Source organism: Rhinolophus sinicus, linkage group LG05, assembly GCF_036562045.2.
Source record: "Rhinolophus sinicus isolate RSC01 linkage group LG05, ASM3656204v1, whole genome shotgun sequence".
In the NCBI taxonomy this organism is placed as follows: domain Eukaryota; kingdom Metazoa; phylum Chordata; class Mammalia; order Chiroptera; family Rhinolophidae; genus Rhinolophus; species Rhinolophus sinicus.
In genome coordinates, this window is record NC_133755.1 from 24,929,484 (window position 1) to 24,943,843 (window position 14,360).

General features: G+C 36.0%; 1 protein-coding gene across 1 annotated transcript in view; it reads right to left on the reverse strand.

Annotated features, from left to right (window-relative positions):
- PRKD3 (protein kinase D3) overlaps positions 1-14,360 on the reverse strand; it is a 54,953-nt gene that overhangs the window by 3,942 nt on the left and 36,651 nt on the right. Inside the window, exons 12-17 of the mRNA XM_019742118.2 lie at positions 13,208-13,260; positions 11,563-11,635; positions 10,490-10,596; positions 4,545-4,706; positions 4,213-4,311; positions 1,703-1,970 (exon numbers count right to left, since the gene is read on the reverse strand). Of these exons, the coding sequence (XP_019597677.1) occupies positions 1,703-1,970; positions 4,213-4,311; positions 4,545-4,706; positions 10,490-10,596; positions 11,563-11,635; positions 13,208-13,260 (762 nt within the window). The remainder of the gene's footprint in view (positions 1-1,702; positions 1,971-4,212; positions 4,312-4,544; positions 4,707-10,489; positions 10,597-11,562; positions 11,636-13,207; positions 13,261-14,360) is intronic.

Here is a 14,360-nt window from a genome sequence, read left to right on the forward strand (position 1 = left end):
CTACTTTTGTTGTTTTTCCCCCCTCAGTGACATAATGCTTTCTAGCCATTGCCTCGCCACTACAGAGGTGGTCAGTTAGATTGAGGTGATAACTTGGTTAGATTGAGGTGGTAACTTATTACCAAAAGTTCATACTCAACAGGTTTTAACAAGTAAGTTCATGGTATTTGGGTATATGTGGTAAATCTTGGCATATATATTTTATCCCGTTATTTGGAGAAAGGGACCAACCGCAAAACCAAAGCAACCATATAACTACGTACTTGATAGAGCCCTATATATGGATACAACCAAAATATTTATTCTAAGGCCTGGACCCAGGGATGGTTCAAATGAAAGACTTAAGACTATAAACTAAGTTATGTTTCTCTTCTATATACCACTAAACTAGCAGATTTTCCATAAGTATTTCAAGTATGAATTTCTTTGTTCCAAATACTTCAAGCCTTCATCCATCGTTCCACTTTAAACACTGGTCCACCATGTGCATAAGAATCATTTGGGGTATTTAAAATGCATCCCTGCTATCATTCCAGCTGGCGAATCTGAATCTCTGGGATATAGCCAGGGAGTTTTTCTTTAATAAACTCCCTAATCCATTCTGATTTAAGAGGTCTGCAGACCACACTGTCCCAGGACCTCTAAAATGACTCTGGTAATATCCCCAAAATCCTCATATGCACTTCTTCAATTAGCTATGTTCATTACCACGTGAGCCTGCTACTGTCCTTCCATGTTGTTCTTAAACTTTTCCAGTTTAATGGACAATTACTCCCTATGACTAGATTGGGTAATTTTGGAAAAATAAAAGACTCCTTCGTTCCAAGGGTTCGCTAAATCCTGGTGGGGGTATTCCCCAGCAGAGGGTCTGTACAATGCTATGGGTTGTCTCTTCCTGTCAGTATCAGTAAACTAAAGGGACAACCAAGTCACTCTTGCTGGGTACAGAAGCAGGTGTAGCAAACTCAAAAGCCTTCACCAGGCAGGAAAGACAAATGTATGAAGCTTCCTACAAGGGCTCCACAGGAGCTGGAAACAAATTAGAGAGTGTCTATTGAACATAAAGCTCATTCTAGATACAGAGAACCTCAGCTACAGGTCTCCACTGAAGGAGCTTACAATCTGGTTCTGAACAAAAGTAATCATGAAAAGATAAGACTACTTAAGGAAAAATATGCCCAACTAGTAGCCTGGGTAGATCTAACAGTTTAGAGGAGAGGTTCAGGGAAGAACTTCAGAGTTGAGCCACAGGTATATGGGGTTCTTGAAGAATCAATAGCAAGGAGGAAGGACAGCAGGCAGGGGAAAGGCCTCAGCGATATGCAGAGAACAATTCAGAAGAGTGTACACAACCAGGCTGTACAGGGAGAAGTGAGAGGCTAGGCAAGCGTAGGCCAAATCAGAGCTCCAGCTGCAGCATGGTGAAAGGGGGGCCAGTGTCGGGGAGCAGATTAGGGGAAAGTAGTGTTTCCTGAAGATGGATTTGGCAGTGGTGACTGGGAAGGACAGTTAAAAAGGTATTTTAGTTGCAAAATGAGGCAGTTGGGGCCCAGATTACTGCTATGCCTGGGAACTAAGGAAGAGTGCTCAAAAATTGGTAACGAATTGAATTTGGAAGATGAATAAGAATGAAAAGAAGGCTAATTTGGGATCATAGATTTTTAGACTAAAGGGCACAGCTACAGACTTTTTTTTTTTTTACCTTCACCAGAAATTTCTCTCCATGGATTTGGTGGGTACATAAATGCAGCATTTTGGATTTGGTCGTTGATATCTTCATCTTCATTAAAAGGAAACGTGCCACTGAGGCTCACGTAGACAATAACTCCCACTGACCACATATCTAGAGAACGGTTGTAACCTTTGCTTCTGAGAACTTCAGGGGCTAAGTATGCTGGAGTTCCTACCACAGATCTCCGGAACGACTTTTCACCAATGATGCGCGCAAAACCAAAGTCACACAGCTTCACCTGGAATTCAAAGGATGGTGGTAATTTTACACACACACACACACAGTCTCTAAATATGATTATCATTTCAGCACACTTGCCAACTATATTGATTATGAAGGTCAAATGACTGTAGATAGGGAAATTATAAAATACCTTTTCCCAAAAGGCAGATACATCTATAACCAGTGATCCATTAGTAGTATGAAGTGCTTTCCTACTGCTTATTTAAAAAAAAACACACACATTCTGGCTTCCAGAATGCCACATACCAGACTTGGGTCATAAGTGTTTAAAGTTTTTTGATGAAATGGAGGGTGCTGATCTTTTATCATTTGGCTTTTAAGGAGATCTTTTTTGTCATCTGTGAGCAATAATTATGTGTTTCATTTTTGAATCTTCAGTGGACTCATAAAGCCTGGACATATACAGGTACTTAATAAATGCTGAATGAAAATTAAGTTATGATATTTAAAGACTTATTCCTTATTTTGTTTAATGCTAGAATCTGTTCCCAAGGGTATATTAATATAAATTGGCAAGTAAATGAAATTGAGGTGTGTTAAAGATAACAATGTGGCCAGCAGAAGAGTAATGCTAGAGATTGCTGATAGAACTAACTGTTTTCTATGCCTAGGAACAAATTATTGCTAGTTAGATGTTTACATTTGAGAAAAGTTCTATCTGAAGGTGACCACAGTCATTGCCATGTCCACTTGGGAAGAGTTCTGGAAGTGTGATGAGCTTGGCTGAGCTCAGTACACTTGATGCCTGTCTTCTAGCAGAGGTTCAGATTTTGGTGATGCATCCATGCTGAACAAGCAGGAGCCAAGTACTTCCCAGACGAAATGCCCTGACTCGCAGAATGTTTTCAGAAAAAGCATTAATATAAATACAAAGAAAAGGGATTTGGCCTTTGCAAACCAGTGGTACAAATAGTGACCGGAGAGCAAAGATGAAGGTGTATTCAACTGCTGCTTGCTACTTTGGGATTATGGACCCTCATACATGTTTTTACGATGTTTGTTCTGTCATTATTGAATTAGGCTACTTGTCTATTTGAGTATTTGAAGAATAGGGCTATTGACCATGAAAACGTGAATTCTCTTATTTTTTCATGAAATGCCGTATTTCAGCTAGTAAAGATTAACTTGGCAATTTGGTGACTGAATAAAGAAGTGTGACCATGGCTAAACTAGCACTTGAGCAAAAAAGACTGTCAAGTAAATGTTATTTTCCCTTCCTTCCTAGTGGAGCAATGGGCATCACTAAAGTCGAGGTCAGAAAGTTGGAGTTTTAGCCTCAGCTGGAGGGGTGTGCATCCTTTGTCCATACTATTCTGAAGATCCAATAAGATACTATATGGACATACTTTATTTAAAACATCGCACCAACTATTAGGGGACCATTTTTGACCTCACAATGATAATCACTTTTAACCACATGGGCATTATTAAAAAAAATATGATCACTTGTTTAAAAGTTAAAAGAGTTGAGTAATTTTTTAAAATACATCGTTTTCTTTGAAAGACAACTTGAGTTGTATCCACCAAGTGAAATAGCCCTCTGTTGCTTTTATTCTAGCCATTTGTTTAGTTGTGCATTATTTTAAATGCACATAAGCAATAGTTTGTGGCAACAGACACACTAGCTGTTTGGAGGATTCAAGGACACAATCATGAAAAACATTCCTCAGGACTTTTACAAGCTGCCTTCTGACCCATTTGTGAAGTAAATCTGGATCCAAGATCAGCACTTCCTGATGAACTGAAACTTAACCAAGTGAAGAAGAGAATCGTGCATCACACAGGATACACACACATCACAGGCATATGAGCACTGTTGGTGACGGGAAATGTAATGCTTATGCAGGCTTTGATGACAATGTTTGAAATACAGTACTCTAAAGAGGAAATGGAGTTGGCTGCCTTGTGTCTCCCAGTTCAGTTTGTTTTATTTTATGGGGAATTTGTCCTGAGCAGCAAGCACCAAGGTTGATTCTCCCCCCTTCATTCCCAACCCACAGACGGAGGTGAAATGCAAAAGGTATTCCTTGAGATCAGGTTAAGTCTAAAACGTCTTAATAAAAATGAAATAAATAGTAAAATCTGAATTCAAACTATTCAGGTAATATCCTCATTGGCAATTACAGGATGGAAATTTTATTTCCGTAAGATGAACCTAACAGCAATGCCTTTCACGGGTACTTCCTAATGTCAGATACTTAAAATGATGCTTTAAAAGGTTCTGGAGAGTATCTCACCTGAGGAAATGGCTCTGCTGATGCGAGTAGCACATTTTCTGGCTTTAAATCACAGTGCACAATATTTTTAAAATGTAGATTCCTCAAAGCAACAAGTATCTGTGATTGAAGGAAAGATTTTTTTCAATGCTTGGAGAAATCATAGCTAAACCCCCATCTGACCCCTTGAATAATACAGTAATTTGAAAAGCCCACCATAGTTCATCAAGATTTAACTAACAGTGTCATTCTATTCTTTGAGGTTAACAAGTCCCACAACATCCTGATATGTAAAAGCATGGCTATTTAATTCTCTTATGTAGTTTCTAGTTTCAAAAAAAGAATTAAAATACCTGTGTCACCATGAATTTAGTAATTCGTTCTGGAAGTCGACTTTTCTCACTGGATAGAATCATTTCCAACATATCTCCATGCAGCTTTTCCATTACGACAAAAACTCGTTCTGGGGTTTCAAACATACATTCCAGGTTTACAATCCCAGGATGGTGCAAATTCTGAGGAATTGCAGGATTAATTGTATGGAATATAAGGCATACAAAGAAAAACAGCTTAGAAAAATAAAAGCAAACAAAATAAGGATCACAGATTCTGATTTTTCCAAGTTCTGGAAGTTGATGCACTGAGGGGAAAGAATGTCTCCTCAATTTGATTATGTAATTGCTCTGGTTCGTTACTTTTTTCCTTCTCATCTCAAATCTTCCTACACTAACTTTATGCTGTCCATGAATCAGCCCCAATTGCCAATCAAATTTTAGCCAATTACCCAGAGCTCTTTGGGCTCGTATTTGTGAAAATCTTTGCTCAAGAGATGGTTTTGTTTCTAAGGTAGTTACTTATCTAAATGTCTTGATTCTCATTATATTCTCATTATACATCAATCTGGTCTTCCCTCTTTTAGGCTCAGAATCTCTACCTCTATCATCCCACGTTTCTCGAGCACTACTATGTTACCAGGGCTGGACAATACAAAGATCAAAATGATATTGTTTCTGCTAATGAAAAACCAACCTATCTTACTGGTAAAAATAAGCAAGCAGGCAAGCACACCTTCCTCTAAGGCAAATTTGAGAAATCAGCCATGCTCAAAAATGTTTCAATGGCTATTTCTGGACATAAATCTCAATTCCTCTACTTGGATTTTAAGATCTTCAAAAATCTGGCTTCATTGTCCCTATTCAATCTTAAATATGCTCTGCTGGCCCAACTAATTAAACTATTCCTTATTAATAGAAATACATTTTTCTTATGTTTTTTACCATTATGGGTACCTAATTATGCTAAGGGGGAAAAATTTTTTTTGGCCTATGTGAGGTTGAGCTCCTTCTTTAAAATGTTTTTTAAATCCACCATCACATTACCTCTTTTCGGGACTGCTGCAATAATTTCCTCTACGCTCTACCGTGTTTCCCTGAAAATAAGACCTAGCCGGACCATTAGCTCTAATGCATCTTTTGGAGCAAAAATTAATATAAGACCCAGCATTATATTATATTATTATATATTAGATCCAGTCTTATATAAGACTGGGTCTTATATTACAATAAGACCGGGTCTTATGTTAATTTTTGCTCCAAAAGATTCATTAGAGCTGATGGTCTGGCTAGGTCTTATTTTCGGGGAGACATGGTATCTACGCAGCAATACTTATCCCATGGTACCATATCTGTGTACAAGCTCCCTGAAGGCAGAGACTGTGTCTTAGTCATTTTAGTTCAATGTCTGAATCATGGTTGGTGCTTTGAAAGATGTTTAGAAAGTGAAAAAGAAGCGTAAAATATTTTTTACTAATAAACTGAAAACTTAATGCTCCAATTTACTAATAAATTAAAACATGATATTCCAAGCAGCAAAATAAGTGACACAATTTTACAGTAGATAAAAGTGAAATAGTCCAAGTGGTGGGTGTGATAATGACAGTACTGGAAAATTCAGAACGTAACTTAGGTCAGCTTAAGAGCTGGAAGTGTGCCTGGCTGTCCTCTCTGCTGTAGTTGTCTATCTCTTAAGGTTCTTTTTCCCCCCATCTCCTTTAAAAACACCCATGCACACACAAAAACAGAAGTACATATACTATAACATTATTCTCCTTTCTAAACACCTTCTTCTATTTGTGTAAATGTCCCATTCTCTCTGGAGTCTCTTTTAGTAAATTATACTTTCACAGAGAACTAACCATTTTCTCCACGTTTTCAAATTTATCTGACAGTTACACAAGGTAGTATCTTAAGATTCCCTTAATTTATTTTAGTATTCCTGGTCATCTCCCCAAGATGTTTTTGTATTTTATTTTTTTATTAGGTTGGCTACTTATTTTATTGTTATCCGATCCCCCAGAGAACCTGCTTTTGGATATATTTTATTTTCTGTATTAAATTTATTAATTTCCTTTTTTATCTTTGTTAATCCCTTCTACTTTTCTTAGGTTTATTGTTCATTTTTTAACTTCCTGAGTTGGAATCATTTATTTTTATTCTTTGTTGCTTAATATTTGAAGTTATAAAGCTCTCTCTGAGCAATAGCCCAAAAACTCTGATATACAATATTTTTACAATTATTTTCAAAGTGGTACTCTGAAATACCGATTTTGCTCTTTGATTCAAAAATTAAGATTTAAAAACTTTTTTTCATATGGTGGGGGCTTTAATTTTGAAATTTATTTCAAGTTATGTTACATTAAGATCAAAGAATATTATTTATTATTCTCTGAATATATTTTAATATTTATATATTCAAATGACTGGTTATTTGGTATAATGCAATTTGCTCTCTTCCACTGTTAAAGTGCCCTTCTTCAATTCATTTAATGTGCTTTCCCTTAAATTAATCTTATCAGATCATGACCCCCTTGGCTTTCTTTCATTTGAGAAAATGACTAGAGAGGAGACAACTGTAGGTCTGAGAGCTAGTTCTTATTGTGGTACTGCTTCCTGCATGTACCCCTGCTCCATTACCATTGTTTCTGGAAAAACTTCTACCTATTTTGTAGGTCTGAACTCTCTTCTATTTTTATTAAAGAAACAGTATGCTTTTCCGTTTATCATTTTTCCTGTAGCTTTTGGATGACTTCCGAGAAGGGGAAAATGCTGAATTTATACCGCAATGTTCAAATTCATGTTCAAATTTCCTTCCAAAGTTTCTGATAACATTCCCCTCCCCGCCACCGTGTATTAAATACAAGTAGCCGTGACAGCACCACACCTTTTCTGCCACTACCCTTCTATCCTCTTCAGACAATAGCAAAAGAAACATTTTACTAATTACCATCTCTCTATGAAATGAAAGTAAAAGTCTCCATTTCTTCTCGGCCCCACAATGTGCTTCCCAGATGTGTCCATGTTGACAGTTTTTATAAGTATGAATCCTTGTCCACACATAACCATACGTAGACAAATATAATGTACACATTACCTTAAGAAATTACACAGATGGAGTCATTCCATACTTTTAAAAAATTTAATGTTATAGATAATTCCCCACATAAATAGATTTATTCAATAAATATTAAATGAGTATTTGCTATGTGCCTAGTACTATGTAGGTAGTATGGATTCACCAATAAACAAAACGGACAAATAGCTCTTGTCTCTTGGAGCTTCTTAATTCTAGCAAGGTGAGACAGACAACAGGTAATAAACGAGTCAATCACCTAGTACAGAGGTGATAAGTGCTGTGGCAAAAAGACAGAGTAAGGGAGTGCAGGGGTGCAGGGAGGGTTTAATGCTGAATAGAATGCAAAGGCCTCATTGAGGAAATAACATTTGGGCAAAATCTGAAGGAGGTAAGGGAATACGCCATGCAGATATTGGAGGGAGGAAGCACTCCAGGCCGAGGGGACAGCTAATGCAGTCACTGAGATAGGACTGTATCTGGCAAGTGTGAGGAACAGAAAGAAAGTCAGTGTGGCTATCATCTGGAAAAGAGGTGCAGTTTGTTGAATATGGTATCTGCAGTGGAAGGTTTTTCAAGAGATTTTGGTTCAGCTTAATACAGAATAGTCACAGATGTCTAAAAATATCTTGTGCTCATTTCTATTAATTAAACGGACAGACATACAGAGCCTATCAACCAACTGCTCAAGGGCCAGACTGGATGTTCCTGGGTAAACTGTATGGTCACTTCTAAATTAATGATTCTATATATTTTTCCTTCCTGCTACCAGAAAGGTCAAAGCTGTGGTCTCAATGATATGCTTAGTCTTCACCTATCCTTTCTCTATAAAGATGTAGATGTAGGGAAGAAAAACTACGGCTAGCAGTGGAGCTGCAGATGAAGATTACAGTACCGGGATCAACTACAGGTACAGCCAGCCTCTGAGGTGTACTTGATGAACACCCTGGGGCACAGATGGGAAAGTGAAGATGACACGGCTGGCAGGACGGAACAAAAGAGCGGTGTGCGTGTATGGGTTCCTTTCAACTCATTTGAAAGTCTAGCCGAAATACTCCTATAACTAAATGTTGTGGAACTAATTTCAGTAAATGAGCTATCTGAAAAAAGTTTCCTTTTAAAAAATGTGTTTACCACATTCAGATTGTATTGAGAGAATTATAATTCACATACAAAGTAGGCTAAAGTTGATGTTTACACTGTATATATATAGAGAAGAATCCGCAGTTACACTGCAAAAGAGTAAATGAAGTCACAATTTTATGTGTACACACACACACACACACACACACACACACACACACACAAGCAGGTCCAATTCGGTAGAACAGAGAGAGCACCTGAATCTGCTACCTTCCAGCTGGGTGAGTTTGCGAAAAAGAAGTACAGTTTCTGGCACGAAGTAAGCCATTCACTAAATATAAAAATGTAAATATTTTATATAAACAATTTGAAGAGAATCTACAACAAAGACAGTATTGTATTAAACTTAAGGTGACGATATTTTATTTGGAGACACGCTGCGATCACTTAATTCTATTCCCAGTTGGGCAATTTGAAAGAAAATAACCAGAAGGATATAATAAGGTTTCTACATTGTGCATTATCTGGAAATTCTTATATTCAGTTATTACAATACAGTTGATAACATGGTGGGAAAGAGCTTCAGTGTTTAGTTTATAGGTGTGTTTGTACTCAAAGTGACAAGAAATCAAACTTTAGGAATACAGCCTTAATATTTATTTTTTTGCATATTAGTTGGACAATGAGAAAGATTCCAAAATTAGATAAGAAAAATATTCCAAAATCTTAACAATATATTCACACTCTAATACAGTCTGAATGCTACTAATATTCTATTTAAGGTAGCTCTCTTTGTAGGAGGAGGCAGCCTTGAAGTGACCACAGGTAGCTTATAGACCAATCTTTTGATTATCACTCCTCTGCAAAAGAAGTAAGGCAAATGTTACTACTAGTGGCCAATAATGTAATAAATGTAAAGTTAATTAGGTGTTTATAAGTTTCTTACCTTCTTCTTCAAGGAAGCGTAAATTCAGTAAGCTGTGTCTTCTTGAACTTCACCCACAAGCAAATGGGGCACTGACAGCATTAACTATTACATCACCATGATTTCGTAAATATTATGCAAAAGCTACGTAATGAATTAATAGAAACTTGCATTATTAGAATTTAGAAAAAAAAGATAAGTATTTTAGACAAATACTTATCAGAAAAATTAAAAAATAAAGCTAAATTTTAGTCTTCTAGATGACCCCCAAAAGAGGTAAAAATGTTAAATGAAAATAAAAACACATAGTAATTTATTTTATGGGATTTAAGTCATTCCTAATACATCTTTAAACATATCTTAATGGATTAAACCATTATAAAATTAAATCTTTAGGGTTTTGAATAAAATACATACAACTTTTAAAAGGTACATAATTTTTAAGCAGTCTTTATTTTTATAGTAATTACTATAATAATTAAGCACCTTATCTGTGAGACTTGGGCGGATATAGCAATGGCCTAACAACATGTGGTAGTAGATGTATCAAGTATTTTGAGTTCCTGGAGTGATGAATTAAGAATGAAAGTTTATTTTTTAAAAAGGTTTTACTTATGAAAATGTATTCTAAACAAATTACTATCATAGAGCAAAATAATGGCGGTCCTTGTAACTCCTAGCTTACTGTAATCTAATTTTTCCTTTTAAAAAAGAACTTAGGGAATTAATTCAGATGCTCACCACCCTTTCACTGAGGGAAAATATCATGAGATGAGAACAAAACCAAACGAAAAACAAATCTTACCAGGACACTAAACAGTCTTGGATTTAAAACTCATAAATCAAAAATTAAAACCAATATAAAGCCACTTTTTTTTTTACCTGTAAAATAGCCACTTCATTACGGAGTTGACTTTCCTGTTTTGTGGGGAATCTCATCTTATCAATTACTTTAATAGCCACATCCCTTCCAGTCTTTCTATGCTTTCCTATTTTGAAAAAAAAGTATAGAAAAGAAGCAAATTGATAGCTCATACAATACAAAAGCTTTATCACAAAGTTGTCCACACACTGAAATTTATATGGATTTACTCTTACATTTCTTTTTCTAGGCTTATTTTGTTCTTTCTCTTTCATTCACCTTTAATTTTAAGAAGTAAATTATGTTTTCCCTCTATAGTATTAGCTCCTAATAAAGGGTATTTCATTATTTGAAAAGGTAAGAAATTTGAATCAACTTGTTTGGTGAAAAATAATCTACCTTATTAAATAAATGATAGTTAACTACCCTGACCTAGTATTCAGAGACTCTGTCAAAATGGAAACATTGTACTAATGAATTAATTTTTTTTGAGATTCACTGAGTCAGCACAGTGATTTATCCGCATATTAGAACAAGCCTGGAGGCAGTAAGGCCGTGTAGGAAACTATTGTAATAGTCTTGGCAAGGGATGACAATGACTTGACATTTTTTTGTATAGTGGCTCATAGCTTATAAAGTACTTTTATGTATATTAAATTTAATTAATATTAACAACCCTGTGAGCTATGCTGGTCAGGTTTTATTAGCGCCATTAAACTGATGAAGATACTGAGGCACAGTGAGGTTAAATGACTTTGCAATATCCTAAGGCATACAGCTGGATAAGATTTTAGGTTTTCAGACCTGATATAACATTCATGCCAACAGCAGAGAAATGGTGCCATTTGTGTTGGAAAAACAGTAGGGCACACATTTCAATAAATACAAGGCTTCACAGCGCAAGATAAACTTCAAACAATTTTCCCCACACAAACATCTTTATGTATGAGCTACAAAAAGAGATAAAGTATGGCGATTGTGAAACTAATTTTCTGAATCTTTCTGTTACTTAATTGGGACAGCTGGCAGATGTTTTAAAATTTCTCCATTTTTCAATAGTATGTACTATATGCAAAAGTCTGTGGTCACTTACCTCCATAAACGATGCCAAACTGGCCTGAACCAAGCACCTCATCTGCAAAGATCTGATAAACAGTACTGATGTCCTATTAAGGAAAGACAAAGTAGTAATATTAATTTACCTCTACAAAGCAACGTCAACATCTCTGACTCCTTTCACTCAAAGACTTAAATACATTTTTATTTTTACAATAGAGGCAACTAATTTCCATAAAACTATTTTATGAAACTTAGGTTTTCTATGTCCTAGAAAAGTAAGCCTTATTTTTATACCATCACTCTTACTGTGCAAGTATACTGTATCCTGTAAGACATTTGGGGGGAAATGCTTCGAATAAAAAAAGTCTCATATTTATTAAGTAGTGATCTGTATAAAAAGAAAACAGTCTCCTAGGCCTAAATTTCCTAATTGGTAAAGGGGATATAATATTAAGTTGGTGCAAAAGTCATTGTGGTTTTTGCAATTGTTTTTTCTTTTTCTTTTACTTTTTAAAAATTTTATTGGGGAGTATTGGGGCATAGTGTGTTTCTCCAGGGCCCATCAGATCCAAGTCCAGTCGCCATTTTCAATCTTTAGTTGCAGGGGGCGCAGCCCACCATCCCATGCAGGAATTGAACGGGCAACCTTGTTGTTGAGAGCTCGCACTCTAACCAGCTGAGCCACCCAGCCGCCCCTCCAGCAGCTCAGCAGCAGCTCGTTGCTTTAGTCTAGTCGTGGAGGGAGCGGCTCACTGGCCCACGTGGAAATCGAACCGGCAAGTCTGTTGTTCAGAGCTCGCGCTCTATCCAACTGAGCCATCCGGCCACGCTGCAATTATTTTTAACCTTTTAAACTGCAATTACTTTTAGACCAACCTAATAACATCTATCTCACTGGATTTTTGAGTAAATAAGGACATACACAACGTTGCAAAATGTCCAGTGCCTGTCATAAAAATCAGTACAACCAACCTTTGAACAATGCAGGGGTGAGAGGGTTACCAACCCCTACAGAGTCAAAAATCCACATATTACTTCTGACTTCCCCAAAACGTAAGTACAGTCAGCCCTTTGCATCTGAGGATTCAATCAACCATGGGGTGATAATACTGTTTTCAATCTGTGGTTGGTTGAATCAACAGGTGTGAAATTCAAGGATACAAAGGACAAACTATATTTATTGAAAAATAAAGTGGACCCAGCCAGTTCAAACTTGTGTTGTTCAAGGGTCAACTGTAATTCCCAAAATTCCAATTTCCTAATTTCTCTTTAAATTAGGTAAACTTAAATAAACTATTAAATCCCCTGGGACTTTGTGTTCTCATCTGTAAAAAGGTATTGGTCTACATCTGTTAAATCTGTCCTAATTTTAAAAATGTCTATTCTTTTATGATTATCAGCAACATTTATTGAGCACCAACTGTATACAAGGCTCTGTGATAGGTCACTAATTTGTAAAACAGACCTAAGGAACTTACGATGTAGCAGGGGAAACAGAAAAATCTATTAAAAGGATAAACAATTCAGAACACCATATCAGGGTCAAATCAGCATTACAATAAAGGCTATTATAACACTTCATCTTTACTAATACACCAGAATAACCTATATTCCCCATTCCCTCTGAAAAGCACATACTGATGTCTATAGCAGCATAACAAGCTGTAACTTTTACTTACCACATTCTCCTGGATCTGACAATTAGATACAGAGATACTGGTAGACAAATCTTCTGTAATATGTAAGAATGATATATGAGAAAAAGAACAAAATTATTAGTATATTACTTAACATTAATATTTACTGATACGTGAATGCCCACAGTATATAAAATTTTAAAAACTGGCTAACATTCAGCTAATATAATGTAGTTACATTTGTTTAAAAAAAAAAGAAAAGAAAGAAATCCACACATCCAACATTAATCCAGCATGAGGAAACTGGTTAAATAATATATGAGACGTCCATACAAAGGAATACTATCTAAACATTTGCTAGGGTAGAGTTGTGAGTACAGAGTCAGAAAGCTACCCATGACATATTATTAAATTAAAAAGGTAAATTGTAGGGTAATGGCATTTGAATTAAAAACAAAAATATGATTACTTCTGGTGAATGAGAGAGGTGGGGTTGGGGAACAAAGATTTTAGTCTTTATACACTTCTATACTGCTTGCATTTTTTCCAAACATAAAAAGCATATGCATTACTTCAACAAAAATTTTAACATTAGGTAAATCTATATACTGACATTGAACTATGTCTGCTATATATCAAATAGTGGACAAAAGCAAGTTGCAAAAAGAACACACAGAATATGACCACATTTTTTGGCAAAAATGAAAATATGACAATATAGTACAGATAGAACTATTATTATTCCCACTTTAGAGAACTGTAGAGGCCAAGATCACAGAGCTAGTAAGCGGCAGAACTGGAATTTCATTCTCCAGAATCCTCACTTAATGCTTCTGCAATTCTGCCTTTAGAGATTCTTAATCCTAGGGAGAGGGTCCATTGATGGACTTGAGAAAGTCTCTAAACCCAATTATATATAAATTTGTGTGTATGTGCCTGTATTATATTGGGAAAAAGGTTCATGATTTTAATTAGAACATATGATAATCTGTCTAAAATTTCTAAGACTTACGAGACGCTGTGAATATCCATCTATTTACCGTCTAATAATTAACACTAGACACCGAATATGTTCACGGTCATTACCTTATCCCTTTGGTCACACTTGTCTCAAGTAGAGTTACCACTACCCCATCCACTTCTCCGATTTAGCTCCGCCTATCCTAACCTACCCGAGTTTTAAGCTCAAGTTCCA